This window comes from Anopheles gambiae, chromosome 2 (genome assembly GCF_943734735.2).
Source record: "Anopheles gambiae chromosome 2, idAnoGambNW_F1_1, whole genome shotgun sequence".
Classification (NCBI taxonomy): domain Eukaryota; kingdom Metazoa; phylum Arthropoda; class Insecta; order Diptera; family Culicidae; genus Anopheles; species Anopheles gambiae.
Genome location: NC_064601.1, coordinates 48595944 through 48612308, shown reverse-complemented (window position 1 = coordinate 48612308; position 16365 = coordinate 48595944). Strand labels below are relative to the sequence as shown.

At 43.7% G+C, this 16365-nt stretch overlaps 2 protein-coding genes across 4 annotated transcripts; one reads left to right on the top strand and one right to left on the bottom strand.

Moving 5' to 3' along the window:
• The first annotated feature begins 9536 nt into the window (after positions 1–9536).
• Positions 9537–13985, top strand: LOC1273926 (carcinine transporter). Of its 2 annotated transcripts, XM_061643440.1 has the most exons (4): positions 9545–9846; positions 9929–10256; positions 10788–11066; positions 11139–13985. In XM_061643440.1, exons 2-4 carry the CDS (start codon positions 9997–9999, stop codon positions 12343–12345), a joined length of 1746 nt encoding a protein of 581 aa, XP_061499424.1. In that variant the 5' UTR covers positions 9545–9846; positions 9929–9996; the 3' UTR covers positions 12346–13985. The 2 variants fall into 2 exon arrangements, with proteins under 2 accessions (XP_003436714.2, XP_061499424.1); XM_003436666.2 differs by having other exon boundaries at positions 9537–10256.
• A 740-nt stretch (positions 13986–14725) lies between these two features.
• On the bottom strand, positions 14726–15951 carry LOC1273927 (farnesol dehydrogenase). Of its 2 annotated transcripts, XM_312977.5 has the most exons (4): positions 15595–15951; positions 15263–15525; positions 15024–15161; positions 14726–14843 (listed from the first exon to the last, which is right to left on the bottom strand). In XM_312977.5, exons 1-4 carry the CDS (start codon positions 15890–15892, stop codon positions 14808–14810), a joined length of 735 nt encoding a protein of 244 aa, XP_312977.4. In that variant the 5' UTR covers positions 15893–15951; the 3' UTR covers positions 14726–14807. The 2 variants fall into 2 exon arrangements, with proteins under 2 accessions (XP_312977.4, XP_061499425.1); XM_061643441.1 differs by having other exon boundaries at positions 14726–15161.
• Positions 15952–16365: the final 414 nt, after the last annotated feature.

Genomic DNA, 16365 nt, shown 5'->3' with positions numbered 1-16365 from the left:
TAGCTTGCACCACCTAGGCGGCATACAAAATATGTTTCCCCGGGCTTTACTTTTGAGCAGCGATTTTTTCCCTCCTTTCAAATATGCTTCTCGTAGCTTTGGAGGCTGTTTTTCTCCCAACCTTGCAAGCGACAATCATAACGCAGTTGGGGCGCGGAAGGGCCCAACAGTCTCCATGCACCACCGTTGCCAAAATAAGTGAAAAACTCCAAACCACACACATACAGGCGCGCGCGGACGAGCGCGTTAACGACGAAAAAAGAATCCCCCCCAAAAAACAGCAGTATTTTATGAATTTTAAATGATCAAAAAGCGTGAAATTGAATTTTGAATTTTTATGAAATATACACCCGGAGTTAAAGCATTGGCGGTGGGTGGAAAAACAGAAACCAGTTTGCACCGTGTTCATTTTTCTCTCTCGCTGCTGTAGTGAGAGAAATCCTCGTTATCCTATTTTTTTTAACAAAATGGTGTTAAGAACGTTTTTTGCCACTTTTATGTTATGTTTCCCTTATGCTTCATTGAGAGGAAGGTCTAAAAGGCACATTCAATGTTTATTAAGGTAATGATGAAAGAAATGTATAATAATTAAAACACGAAATAAGTTCTATATAAGTATAATTGATCGAAGCTTATGATCTTGTGGTATAGCTTATGAGCTTTTCACTGGGTTCAAAACTTTTAAATTACAGGCTGACCCCGAGATACACGGTTGATGGGGACCGGAAACGGCCGCAAAATACCGCGTATCTCGCATTTCGGCATAAGTCATTATTTCCAGTCAAAATGTCACTATTTTTTGAATAATTTTGCAAGTAGGGGGTGGTTTTAGCCACTTAAATAGTTATTTTATAAGATTCTGATTCTGATTGATATGACAGTTTTCATTCTTTTGAAATAGTTTTGTTAACATTTGATCAAAAGGGAAATTATTTGGCATTTTGTAATTGACGTGACAAATCAGTACAATTTTCTCAAAAAACTGTCAAAGGCCCTTCACGATTCTAGTCAGTTGTTTTGTATGGAGCTTGACAGTTGGAGGCTGAAATCATGTAGTCACTTCATACAAAACCGCACACAAAACGCGGTTTTCAATCTAGATTATTATAAACTTAAAGCTAGAATTAGATTCGAGTATCTGCTCGAAGAAATGGCAAACGAAGATGGTGTTTTCATTTATCCCAAGGTGCATTAAAGAGATCAGGTGGTGGAATTTAGAATCCAAGTGTATGTAGTTCACGTAATAATAGTCTGTTTTTATAACCAAATTTGAACATCATTTTTTGACAGGACGGGTGAAAACTTTTGCTCAAACAAGCAGTCTGGAGGCTTGACGAATGCACAAAGCACTCTTAAAAACTTCATTCAGAAACAGAAGCGATAAAAACCAGCCTTCTAAATTCATACACCTTGGGATAAGCCTACCTGTATATTATACCCACTTAGATAGCTGCTCGAAAACTGCTATACAACGCAGACAGCTGACAGGCTGAAATTTCAGCCTACGAATTTCGAACGGAAAGGGCCCCAAATTTAGAAAACCGCGTATTTCCGATTCCGCGTAGAAGAAGTGTTTCTCGGGGACGGTCTGTATAGCTCGTAGTGACTATATTTGGTCAGCCTTGTGGTTTGTTATCGTACACAATGCTGGATAGCAAAATAACAATTGTAACACATTAGATACATACACAATATATACAGACTATATTATGTAGAGTACATAGATTTTATGACCATGAATTAATGCATGGTTTTGTATCCTGTTCGTTCTTTTCATGTTATGCTTCAATAATTCGGCTTGATTCAACGATATCTTTAACACGTTCGCTTATTTCGTCATAGCATTGAAAGATAAATCGCCTTGAAACAATTATGAACTAAGCCACTTAGTATCAAATAACTTCCTTGTAACAAGAATAAAAGATACATTGACTGTTTATTAATTAAGGTAAGCATGCAACATGATACCCAAACAAGAAAACAACAATGAATAACAAAGAATGTAACATCACATGAAACAACTCTAATGTTGATCAAATTTCAAACCAAGTTATCAAAAAACATAAAAGTTAACAAACAAAACCACCAATCACGAGCTGGCCGTTTTTCTGAGTAAATAAATAAAAACAGTTAATAATACAGGTAATTCTACCAGTAATATTTCGAATGCATGGGCCATAAAACATAAAAAAGTTTGTGGCATGATTTGCAATGTTATTCCCACAAAATGCAATATTTATCAGTAACGAAACATTCATTCCAGCTCATCGTTTCAAATTCAAATTTCCGAAATAAGAGAAAGACAACGTCAACAATATACCTTATGCTACAGGACACATTTCTGGCCAAGTCAACATTATACATCCATTAAACTAAAATAATAATACCTCTCTTTCTTGATTTATTTCTCTTTCTCTCTCTCTCTCTCTCTCTCTCTCTCTCTCCATTTCTCTCTGCCTTTCTCTCTCCTTCTCTATCTCTTCCTCGTTCTCCCTTTCCCTCTATTTATCTCTCTTTTTCTCTCTCCCTTTTTCTATCTCTTCTTCTCTCTATTGGCATATCTCTTCTCTCTCTACATATATATCTCTCTTTCTCTCTCTTACCATTGTACCGAATTACATTTATGCTCTTTTTTACAAAACACTAACAAATAGCAAGCCTTTAATAGATAGCGTCCCCAAAAAAAGCCTAGTTTTGCTTTCTTACTATCTTTACCAAACACCGGAAGCTGCACTTTCAACCAACTAACCATCTCTGCCCCCTGACCACCAATGACCGCGACCACCCACCCACCGCCAATCGCCCTAGAAGTTGAACAGTTAGGGAAAACCCCTGCGGCCCCTAGGAAGAGTAACTGGGCAAAAGTTAAAAGATTTTAATGCCAGTTTCATAGTTTCACTTCCTGCTACGGGAGATTCCGGTTCATGATGCGCCCATTGCCATCAGGGTTACCCTCCCAGGCTGCGTTTACCATCCGGGGCTCCTAGGTCAGGGCGGCCAGAATTGTTGCATCGAAGCGTGTGGGTGGAACTGCGGGAGGGAGAGGAATGTAATTTATTCAAATTCATAATGAGTTTCAAGTTAATTTATTATTTAAAAAGCAGAAAGTTTCCGGCGCCGGGTACAAGTTTGTGGGAAAGGGATCGCTTCCTCGGGCATTCTCCCGCTCTTATCTAGCTTACGAGTACGAGTAACGCATTTTCGATTTCGAATAAGAAAGTACGGTGTAGTTAACGATATCCTGGTCGGATGATACAACAATATACATAAGAGTAATAGTACTTCCCTTCTTCGGCTTGAATTGCTCAAACCTAACAGATGGTTGTGTGTTTCTTTTTCTGTTCTTACGTTACTTCAAAATAAGTTCACATTTTGTATAAGTCAAGCTTTGAAAAGATTAATAATTGTAGATATAAACTCAGCTGCACTGTCTTGCAGCTTGCAGCTAAATCGGAGACAGAGCCCACAGCGACGTGTTGAGTGTATAAATGCACTCTCGACGGGATGCACCGTCCCGCTGCTGCCCGGCCACATATAACCCGCAGTTCGGTTATATACGATGGAGGCGCATGGTACGTGCCACGTGGTCTCACGTTCTCATCCCTTTTGCATAAGACTTTTGCTTTGAGCTTCGGCGTTGGGCGGCCGAACGGTTTCTGACAGCAACTCAAACCGCAAATGAATAACGTGTTAAAAAGTCTGGTAGGTGGTACGTTGTGGCACCGGCAAGCTAATCTTTCTACACACAAAACCCCAAGAGTCATATGAACGTGCCTGAAACGAGATCTACTTACACCTGTGAGTTGAGCGTTGTACTGTGGAACACAGAGAAGGGAAAAGATTTTAAAGCTAAGCTTTTGAAATAGACTCTGCTACACACTGTTGTTTCATTGACTTGCATTTGTTTAATATTAAAATTAAAGAAAAAATAAACATTTATATATGACAAAATATTAGTTAAGTTAACGTTAACTTATGTTTTCAATGTTTCAATGTTTTCAATATGCATTATACCTCATTCTTTAACAAATATACAACATATAAAGATTACAAAATCTTACACACCAAACAAGTATTATCTTATATAAAAAAATGAAGAAAAATGAGCCACAATCATATTTTTATTTTATTTATTTATTTTTATGGTTTCGCCTAGCATCTTTACTGTTTTCTCAAAATGTAGCAAATTTTCTTTATGTTCACCGTGTGTCACAGACAAAACTTTGGCGCCTCTGTTAAGCCACAACAGACACTACAGTCGTACACAAAAAGGTGTCAAAGCCGCACAATCGAACTTCTGGCTAACTTCCTGCACCGACGTGCCTCGTTAGGCGACACTGAAACCAACGTACCTGCTAGGACAAAGTTGTCGAAACCAAACACATCGAAACGGACACCACATACCCGCACTTAGCTAATGATGTGAACAGCTACGAAGAAGGGGACATGCGGATATGGGGAATAAAACTGCTGACGATTTTTTTGTTCACCTTTCTTGGCACTTTTGGTTTGGTTTGTCTTTCGGGAATGTTTGGTTGGTGTTGAGATTGCACCATACACACATGTAAGATAAGTGTGAATCTTTCCGCCTGTTGCAAACCGGCCAAAGATTGGCATTATTTGTCACGTAATTGGTACGCCGCTGTGGTTTGGCTAGCAAAGAAACTGTCAAAGCGGAAGCTCATTAGGGACATGGAAGAAAGGACTATTTTATTGTAATATTTTTGCCGGCTCACAGAGCTGCAAAATTTTTTTTCTCCCCGTAAAACAACACTTCACTATTATTTTAACTGGCAAATCCGTTTTTTATCGTTTAGAGCCAACATCAAAGACTAAAACATTTTACTGGTATTTCCATTCACACACTATTTGGCAAAATAAATCGACATTATATTAATCCGTCTCTAAATCCCACTTTAAGATCTCCTCATTATGACTTCCGCGATATCAAACAGATGTCTAGTCTGGTGCTCCGTCATGTGTTGTATGAGAACTCACGCCTTATCTTCCCCAACTCATTAAACACCAACTATTGCATAGTGTTGCCATACTACATGAGAACGGTACCGAGATCCTTAGTATTCGGTACAGTGATGCCTAGTGTCATCATTACACCGACCGTTTGTACTTAAAAAATAACAAGCACGCTTGCTCAGCCGCATAAGTCGCACACTACATCATATCGCCCTAGTCCCGCACGGATAGATCAGACGTCAGACAGAAATCATTTTGTTGTAATTAAATTAAAAATAATTGCTCCGACTAGACGGATCACACCTTCTGCGGATCACGCGCGGTAGGCCCTTCTTAGCAACTCCGCACGTAAATCGCATCCACAGCAAGGTGCCGTGGGAGCTTAAGCAAATGCTGCGACGGTAAGCATTGCAGAATGTTATACAATTCTATCGAGCTAACCCCCATGGTAATAAAGCTTGGGATTTGGCGCACAACCCAGCACGGTGACAAAATTGTAACGCCGTATCCTCCGGTTTTGCGTCCCAATTATTCGCCATCTTAGCGGTAAGCAGCTTTCCCACACAACTAATGACGACGCATGCCGAATTCACACTCGCGCCTCAGTGCAAGGTGTGCGTTAGAAAAATAAAACAACGCTAATCGCCCCAAAATCTGGGCGTTGGGAGAAACAATTTGACGCACGCAGGATGAAGATTTCATGCCGCAATTCGGCTGGGTAGTGTCTGGCAGGCTTACTCTCAGCTTTGTAATATCCACCCGAGAAAGATCGTAGACACGGCGATAGGCATTGCGATATTATTATCCGTACGCTTATGCTTAGATGGTTTAATGTGAACCTGACATACACACACAAAATTTACCGGCTGTCTGCCAAGAACAAGGTGATTTTTGGGGGGGGGACGCTTTCCTTACAATTGTCGTTTTTTCCTCCTCGTTTGATGTTCCCCCCGACTCTTTGTACGAGGCAATGGAAGGTATACAGCAGTGTTCACCTTTGTGACGAACCCACCGCATGCCACTTTGTGAGCCCCTCATTCCAGCGTCATAAACATTGAAAAGGGCAAAAGGAAGGAAGGATCATCCCACCCAGCGCACAGCAAAATAAGAAAAAAAGAGGGTCGGCAGCATTTTTAATTACTTTTGCACACCCAAATCAAGCACGAAAACTGTAAAGTACAGCACCAAATGGGACCGAGATGGGTACGCTGCGTCCCGAAACGTCTACGTTTTCCTAATAGACGTGTGTTTGCATACGAATGTCCTTTCTCTTTTTTTGTATATGGTGTATTCTTCCATTGGAGCTTTACTTTACTGTTGGGGCACACTTCAGCAGGCCACATATGATTCCCACACGTTCCCACATTGCCACATTAGTACAAGCGGGAAAGATGAACAAGATCTGTATCAACTACACGAAGGAAAAACAAATAGCAAGCAAAGGGACTCATCTCGTCTGATTTTGACAGTAAATGTTTTACATCCCATACATAGACCGTGCATTCAAATGGGCAGTGAGAAAGAGGCAAACAGATGCGTTCCTCAAATTAAGACACAGCGCCGCACGTTTATGTGATTGTTTCTACTTAAGCCGCCCTGCAGCAACCAACAGGACTCCACATACGCAATAAAAGTAAACCCTCCAGCTAACCTCAAAACAACCGTCGGTGTGAGGATGCTCGGTAGTGTGCTCTTATTTATGTTAAACATAATCCGATTCATCAAATAAAAACGGAGGTTGGTATGCTGTTTTTTGTTTCTTTCTTTTAATCGACCATTTAATGAGGGCCAAGTGCCGCCCGAGGGTTGTTTGTGCTTTAGCTCCCGTAAAACACAAAACACGGGACTACGCAAACTGTTCACTGTGCTCACAAAATAGTTCGGACGACGGGGGATATTTTGATGGTGCCAAAAGCAACTGGCAGCCGTATTGCCATTCTAGTGTCATTCTAGTTCATTCTGTGAGACATGGGAAGTGAGTGGTGAAAAAGGGACAAAAGTTTTTAGCTTTAAATAGTACATTTACCCGGCTGCCGGTGAAGTTAGCGCATACGATCGCCCAACATGCTGGGATGAGTTTAACTTCTTCCCTACCCTCACAAAGAGGAAGCTGGTGAAGGATGGTAGTGAAACTTTTTCGCCCCATCCTCATCCCGACCTTTTCATTTCTCTTCTTTTCCTTCTTTTCCTTCTAGACCAAGGGACGATATGGCTTGTAAGGATAAATACGCTTCAGCTTGCGTGCTCTTTCCGGCTGGCAAGAATCTGTCAGCATGTACAATTAAATTTGTTTTTATTGCATTTTAAGAACTAAAAAGCGACTGACATACACTTTCCCTCTACCTCACACTTGTTCCCTCACACTGAAGCTGTCGTCATCATCGGAAGCATACACACGCCCAGACAGGATCATACTGCACTTTTCTTTCAAACTGTACAAGGATGCAGCGGTTGAACGATGCCAAAGCAAAGCACTTTCCCGAACTAAACTCAACCGACTACTGTTTCAACCCTTAAATTCCAATTCCATCTAGGGGTTCGGGTGCTGTTGGAAAGGAAATGGATAGCAGCTAACCAGCGGAAGGTGTTTGTGTTGAAGAAAATTCCCACAAATCCCGATCGTCTCATGAAAGAAGCAATTCCAAACAGAATCGGACACGGACGCCACGACCGGTGTCACATGTCACCGTTGCGACCGTTCGGTACCGGCTGCCCAGAGGCGTCCTGCCAACCCCAGCCATTCTCTTCCGAGGTTTCTTGTCAACCGGAATGGTTGCCAAGAATTCAGCATTGGTTGTCTTTCTGTCGTCCTCTTTGTGAACCACCTACGGATGCTTAAGAATATTTTCCTTCGGTATTTGTTTTAACTTTTCCACGATTTCCACATTCTGGACATTGGTGCGTGGGGACTCCATCCCCTCCCCCTGTGGGCTGATGGAAACGGCGTTGAATCGGCGACAGATTAAATGCGACAATTTATTGGTTTACTTTTTTATCACCTAGTAGCAGCAGTAGTTAGTAGTAAGCCATTACGTTTCGGGAACATTTTTGGCGACCTGGAAGAAAGGAGATGTTTTCGTAGTTGATTCTTTATTCGCCAATTTTGGTCACTGTGTGCTTTTTCGGTGCCCTGAGCGAATTACGTGACCGTTGGAAGTTTCCGCTTTTGTTGTTTAAATGAATTTTGCATTTACAGGTATGTTTTGCATTTCTTGCAACTGGAAATCTACTTCCAGACAATCAGCTGTATGCGGCATTCAAAATCACGTGCAGAATAATTTCGCGTACTTTAGTAATAGTTCTGCTTTTCGTTGTTAACTTTCGGAAGCAGCCCTGACTGTTGCGAATTACAGATAACGATGAGAGGTAAGGATTTAAAAGTATGAAAATAATAAGAGTAAAAATATATACAGGCGGTCCCCGAGATACACGGCACTTCTTATACGAAGATTCGGAGATACGCGGATTTCTAAATTTGACAACTCTTTGAGGAAATTGTACTGATTTGACACATCAATTGTAAATTGCAAAATAATTTCCGTTTTGATTAAATATTAAAAACTATTACCAAAGCTTTGAAACTGTTATATTCAGTCAGAATCATATCAAATAAATCATAAAGTGACTAAAACAGCCCCTACTTACAAAATTACACGAAAGTTAGTGATATTAGTGATGTTTCTTGTTAAAAACTAAGATGTTGCTGAAAAAGTGCTTAGCAGCTTAACAAGTAGTAAACTCAATCATGAAACCATTTTCATAATTCATATCTATTGCTGCCTTGAAATCGCTACCGCTTTCTCCATTGTTAATCTTGGATTCTTCATTATCGACTTGTGTTGTGTTTATTGCATATGTTTCATTCGTTTTACATTATATATTAGATTACTCTAGCTAGTTTAGATCATATTACACCATGCTTCCAGAAATGTGTTGATCACATCGAGTTAGTGCTGTAAAGAATATTTTCTATCATATTAATTATCATTACATTAAGAAAAGGATTGTTCTTTGAGATAACAAAATAGTAATTTGTTAATTTTGATAGCAAGTTATTACTACATTTTACTTCAATTTGAACGGTTGAACTGTGCTTCTGAATAAACTGACTGGTATCGCATGTGATTATTTGTAATTGCTCAAAATGATAACATGTTTAATGGGTAATTGTTTATTCAACATTCCTATCATTTAACAGATCAATTGGTTTCGATACAAAGTCATGCAATTTTGCCGTCCATAAACTGTTACGATTCGAAACATCATAGATAGTGCTTAATGAAATAAATTCCAATATAGATCTTTCAACTGAGCCATTCAGACCATCACTACGCTCAGCGCACCGAGTGCATTGCCATCATCTGTTGCAGCTGAGCGCAGTCGACCGTGTAAGTGACTTGCTTAAAACAGAGCAACAAACAAACAAACGAACCAAAACACAATCATGCTACGCCCATGGTAACACACACACATACACAAAAAACACAGATATATTATTGCACCAACACCAACACTAATCGGTTGAAATGTATTTATCACGACCCTCGGCCAGCGTTCACGCCGCCGATGCACTGCGCTGGTTCATGAGCCGTTCCCTCGCTCACACCCAAACGGTTACAGATGTTACAACTACAGGTTTCCGTGCGAGCGTCTCTCAATCGGGTGACGTCTTTTTACTGAATGCATAGACGGCGACAACAACGTCCCACGATGACAGCGTACCAGAGGAGCTGACACTGCAGTCCGACCCTCGAGGGAGACAGTCCCGTATCCCGTATCTAGCGACAGGCTTGCGCGAGACTAGCCAGAAGTTAATGATGTGTGATAAGGTAACGACGTACCAGCCGTGTACCGTGTGATATCAGTGCAAATGTTAGTGATACCATGTGCTGCTAAAGAGACCGTTTCTCACGCGTTCGTTCGGATGTTGGCAGCGCGTTCGCATCAGTTACAGGCAGATCTCGATCTTGTTCACGGATCTCGGTGTACGGCATTGGCGGAGGGAAAGAAGAAACAGACAAAATGACATCTGACGCAAGCGAAAATGCTGGAGCAGATGCTGCGTTCGATCGGATCATGGAATCAATCGGCAACGATGGTCCGTTTCAGCGCCGGTACAACATCATCTTTAACGTGATCGCGGTACTGTTTTTCGCGATGTGTGTGGTGAATGTGTTGCTCGTGCTGGCCGTCCCGGACCACAGGTGCCGTATACCGGTCACGGACAACGAAATGCTCAACGCTACGGGCAGCGATCAGTGGAAGGCAACTGTGTATCCAATGTGAGTTGATTGGAATGCCCGAGAGCACGAGGTGTTCATGAGATTAGTGTGAGCTTATGACACTAATTTGGCTTTTGTTATGTTTTATGATACAGTTTTATCATCATCTTATTTTTAATACTAATTGCTTTGTTTACCATCTCCCAAAATAATTAATTCCAAACTTCACCATCAGTCTTTCTTTATCTTATTTTTTGGATGTTAGATTGTTGGAGGCTTAAAATATTATATTTATATATATATTTATATTTAATAGCAAAACACCAACACACACTAAGTGCACAAATCACGAGTCTAGGCTGCATGAGAGATAACAGTTTAATTCTTTTGGCACTTGGAAATATCAAAGCTTAACCGGCCCTTTACACAAAAGACATGTAAGCACGTAGATTATACCGTAGAAGGTATAATTATGATAGCTTATCATCAAGTCAACTAACTCCAGCTGGTGTTGCAATGTTTGGACTTTTCGAGTAATGAGGAAATATGATCAAAGTCTATTAAATCCCAATGTTATCTTTCCTCAACCAGGGAGTATAACAGTCGTGGAGAATATGTGCACAGTTCCTGCGAGATGTACAACATTTCTTATGATGAGCATACCACTGACGACTATATGCCACCATCGAATAAAACAGCGACAGTATCCTGTCTGTATGGATACGACTACGATCGCACCTACTACGATCGTACACCGGTGACGGAGCAGGATTGGGTCTGCGATCGGGAACTGTACGGCACGAATGTGTTTGCTTTCGTGCGCGTTTCCGAAGTGTGCGGGACATTTATCCTTGGCCAGCTGGGTGATCGGTAAGATTGCCCTCGAAATCAGCTAGAAGCTGCTCTAACTCCCTTGCGATTCTTTGATACACACATTTGCAGAATCGGGCGACTGCCGGTGTACCTGTTCAGCATAGCGACGGCTGCCATCGGGCGAGTACTGTCCATATTTTCCGCCCACAGCTACTGGCTGTTCGCATCGCTCGCTTTCATCGGTAGCTTCTCCACCAACACCTCCTTCCAGTCGCCCCTGATTATCGCGATGGAAATCTCGAAGGATGCTAACCGGGCGGCCCTTTCCCTCTGGCAGCTGGTCGGTTGGACTGCGGGCGTCTGTCTCGCCCCGCTCATCCTCTGGTGGATGCGAGACTGGAGCTGGTTCATGATCGTCACCTCGCTGCCCTGCCTACTGTTCTACTGCTTTCCCCGCTACGCGATCGAGTCCCCGCGCTGGCTGGCAAGTCAAGGACGTTACGGCGCGTGTCTGGCGCAGTTGCGCAAAATTGCCACCATCAATGGGCGTCCGTTCGAGCTGACCGAGCAACAGCTGAAAGCGCTCGTGCCTCGTCCCGAACGCGAAAAGACGTACGGTATCGCGTCCCTCTTCAGCGGGTGGCACATGAGCAAGCTGACCGGCCTGCTGCTGTTCAGCTGGATCTGCAACACCATACCGACGTTTACCCTGTTCCTGCTCAGTCTGCAGATGGGTGGCAACCCGTTCCTGAACAACTTCTGGCAGGGTGCGGTGGAGCTGCCGGCCTACCTGCTCGGCCAGCTGTGCTGCGATCGACTCGGGCGCCGGTTTACCAACAGTGGCGCCTTTCTCGCGGCCACACTCGCCTGCCTGCCCGTCGTGCTGCTCATCCATCGGCCCGGTACCGAGCTGTACGTGACGATGCTGGCCATTGTGGTGAAGTTTTTTGTCTGCGTCACCTACTTCGCCCTGTACCTGCAGTCGGTCGAGCTGTACCCAACGTCACTCCGGCAGACTGGGACCTCGTTCGGTATCATCGTGTCGAACGTGTTCGGTGCGGTTGGACCGTACATCGTGTACCTCGGCACTAGTCGCGACCTGCGGCTACCGTTCGTGGCGATGGCACTGATTATGCTGGTCGGTGCGGTTAGCGCCATCTTCCTGCCGGAGACGCTCCATCAAAAGCTGCCGGAAACGATGGACGAGGGACGCCAGTTTGGACGTGATCAGCGGTTCTGGTCGATCCCGAAGCGGCCGCCCTCGGCCACCACTACCTCCCGCACCGACATCGAGACGGAACTGCAGGAGCTACAAAAACTGCACAAACCTGCATAATGCACACTTCTGGACCGATGGAACCGAACCAAACTTTCATCAACTACTCGTACACTACACTCTCTCACCAGCTACCTAGGGCAAAAGCTTCACGAAGATGAAGTCCAGCGAGAAGCATCACGTGCCACTTGGCTGTGGAGAGCGAGGACAGCAGCGGTTGAAACAAAATTTGCACGAAATATGTTATTGTTACCTCCCCGTACTGGGTATATATTTTTATAATCATTTCTAAAAAAACACAAGCTCCTACAACTAGAACCATGGCCATGGGAATGGAAAATTGTGTTCTCTTGTGCTGGTGCGAGTCAAAAACAAGAACGGGGACCAGCATTATCGTGGAAAGATGAAAAAATTGAAATAATTTCCGTGCAAAGGGGGAGAGTGGGAGAGAGAGAGAGAGAGAGAGAGAGAGAGAGAGAGAGAGAGAGAGAGAGTCGACTCGACACACCGGACAGCAATGTTCGGTGATGAAGACGCTTTTGGAATGCTTTTCAAGTTTTCCCCTTGGAAGCTGGGTGGCTCCTGCTAGTCCTGCGGATCGTTGCGAGTGCCACCAATCTCCACACACACAAAAAAGCATCACAAAACAAAACGACGCTTCAAAAAAAAGGCGCCACCCCAGCACACAACAACAACGGCAGACTTTGAATAATTTACATTCCACACGGAGCGAAACCGAAAACTCACGGCCCGCGAAAAACACCGAAACGGGTCGTCCAAGGATGGTTATGGGGTGGTAGTAGCATGGGATTTAGGAAAGTGTGGAAACTCATCGCACACGGGACGTGAGCGCACCGAGGGCGCTGATCTATGAAGTGGTTTTCCATCCCGGACTGCACACTGTAACCTGTAACACGGTACGGTGAGGTGCGGAGGTAGGACGACTCCAAAGCCGCAAAACATACTGACACAGCACAGCAGCAGCCCAGCGGAGATGACATCTCTCGCAATTTACCGGGCGCAACAGCAGCAAATGGAGAAATGGCCCATATCACCAAGAATAAATGCGCATTCGCTAGGGCTGCATTCGGTATTCGCTATTAATGGGATACTGGTAGCATAACGCGTCCTTAGAATGCATTCTAGTAGAAAGTAACCCACCACAAAAGAAGATTCTTTACGATTTATTACCTGTGTCGCGTGCTGTTGCAATGAATGGGTCCTCCAAAAGCTATGGCGTCGGTTGTTGGATCTTCCCGGCCCAGGAAACCCAGTGACACGCGTTGCGAGCCAGTATTAATTGTGCAAATAGTTATACTAAAACTGTATCAATAACATAATCGTTTTTGCAACAGGTTTCACTGTTGAACAAATTACTCTCTGCTGCTGTAGCAAATCACGCTACAGCATCCAGTCTATACTATTACATCTTTCGCATATCACGAAACCATTACTCCAACTTTCAAAACGTGCCATTTTCCTGTACCTAATCCACAGCGCATCGTGTTTGCATCCAGCCTCGATGTACATCGCGTACATATTCGATTGCATTGCGGTGTGTGGTGCATTAGTGCAACACACAGTGCACAAGTGCAGCGTGCTGCAACCTGCTCGTTGATATAATTCTTTTAATAAAATACCTATCGTCCTCTTCTGCTCCATAAAATCCCGGGAGCAGAAGATACCGACCGACCGACCGACCGACCGAGCGAGCATTTCGATCTAGATGAACACCGAACCTCCACGAGCGCGCAAGAACATGACCATTATTTCCGGTTGCACTGTTGCATCCGAGTGCAGCTGGTGGTGGATCTGTTTCGCTCTCGGCGGCGGAATCGAAGAACATGACGAAAAAGAAAAAAACACCCACCCCCAGAACGAAAGTAGCGTTGGCAACTTACCTACCCTAAAATGAATCCTCCTATGCAACGTTCTGCAATACGTTCTGCAGCGTTGTGGTTGAAGTGCACCAGTGCAACCTTTTTGGCACATTTTTTCTTGTTATCCCTGCTACCGAATGCAGAATGTTGTTATTCATCATTTAGTGCACAGTGCTTTTATCGTAAGTACAACTATCATTCAATTTGGATTATGCTGATACAACCGGCCTCGAAACGTGTCCGTTATTAAGGGAAATGGTTTATGGAGCAGGCAAGCAAAACAGAGACACTATTACGTTTTACAATTCTTGTTGAAATGTGTTTTACTTTAATGATTTGGTTTAGAAGTGTCACGATCCACGAAGAGTAAATGCCATCCAAGTTTTACAGATAGATTGCACCCTGAGGTCACGCTAATTGAATTTGTGCGCTGGATTAACGAAACATTTCCTTATCCCCATTTGACTGGATTGATTGCTGTCAATTAGTACAAATTGGAACCACATTCCAATGAACCGAACCCGACATAGCTCGACAGATGCATCAACTCAAAGCAACAATTCCAAACATATATTTTATTGAATTCTGCGTTTGTGTTGTACAACAAATCAACGGTTACCTTTTGCTGGCGGCCACGGCCTTTTACTGCATGGTTGGCATAATGGTCAGCTCATCGATCTGAAACAAGAAATTAAACCGAACCCAAGTTAACCTCGTCGCAGTATAGAATAACACAGCCGGTTTTTGATGCCCGCTTCAAGCCATCAAACCAGACCCCGTCAATCCAGAGTAATCCGATAGCCTGTTGCGTATACATTGACGATTCATTGATGCGTAACCGCAAGCGACTATACTTACACGAACTTCGGGAGGTGTTGCAAGGCAATGCACGATGCTGGCGGTAATGTCCGTCACCTGGAGCTTTGGTAGTCGTTCCGCTAGCTTCGACTCGAACACCTTGATCATGTCCGTCTGCACCATGCCAGGATGAATGCTCTGCAATGGGGTGATGGGATGTGCCCCCACGCCACAAACGAAAAGATAAGCACAGTCATCATCTTCTTAGTCCCTGTCCACAGCCATCTAACCAATCTTACCGTAACTTTGATGGGCAATTTGAGGAAGTTTAACTCTTGCCGCAACACTTCCGTCATCCCAACGAGCGCAAACTTGGATGCCGGATACAAGCCGAACACGGGCACCGATACGTCCGGGACGCGTTTGCCCAGCAAGCTGTTCAGCACCACGATGTGACCGTACGCTTCCCTTGCCTGCATGTCCTTTACCACTTCGCGAATGAAAATGCACGTCGCCAGCACATTCACGTTGAAGGTGTCGCGAAAATCGGACGTTTCACTCTCTGGAATTGTAACGAACCAATGGAGTTTTTCTATTTTTTTTTTTCGTGCACTATCCTTTCCACACTTACGCGTGATAAATTGATAGCGATAAATGCCTGCATTATTGATCAGCACATCAACGCCACCGAACTCGCGGCGGATCCAGTTGAGCGTTTCCATTATTTCTCCCTCGTTGCTCACATCACACTTTTTGGCGTAAATCTTACCGCCGCCGGTCACCTTGGTGGAGAGTAGCGTGACAAGCTCGGCACGGCGCGCTATCCCTACCACGATCATGCCCGCGTCCGCTAGCGTAAGCGCCACATCCTGTCCGATGCCCGAGCTGGCGCCCGTTACCAGCGCTATCTTGCCAACCCACTTCTCCATCGTTGCTGTACCAGAGACGAACTAATGCTGTTCAAAGGGAGGATCAACCACTACTGATGTGGACCGTTGGCGCAACGCTCCACTTAAGTATGGCTTCGCTGTATTGACAGCAGCGCTGGTTAGGCAGCAACACGTGCAAGCAACTGCCAAATTAATTTGCCTATTGAGAGCTATTTGTGCGTTTTGAACTGCAATTAAATGTGCAATTAATAGAGAGATGCACGTAATTCATATATTAAAACGATTTTTCCATATCCTTGTACAATTGTTATGCAATTGCAATTATTTTAAAATTTATTACCAAAATCTTGCACTCCCCATGTGTACGAGCTTACCTTATATTGTTACAGTGACCGGCATAAAAAAGAGCGCACATCTAACTTTGTTTTTGTGAAAGAAATATTTTACTGTTTTATTATTATTTTTTCATTTCGATATTGGCTTATGAGTAAGCAGTGTCAAACCATGGCAAA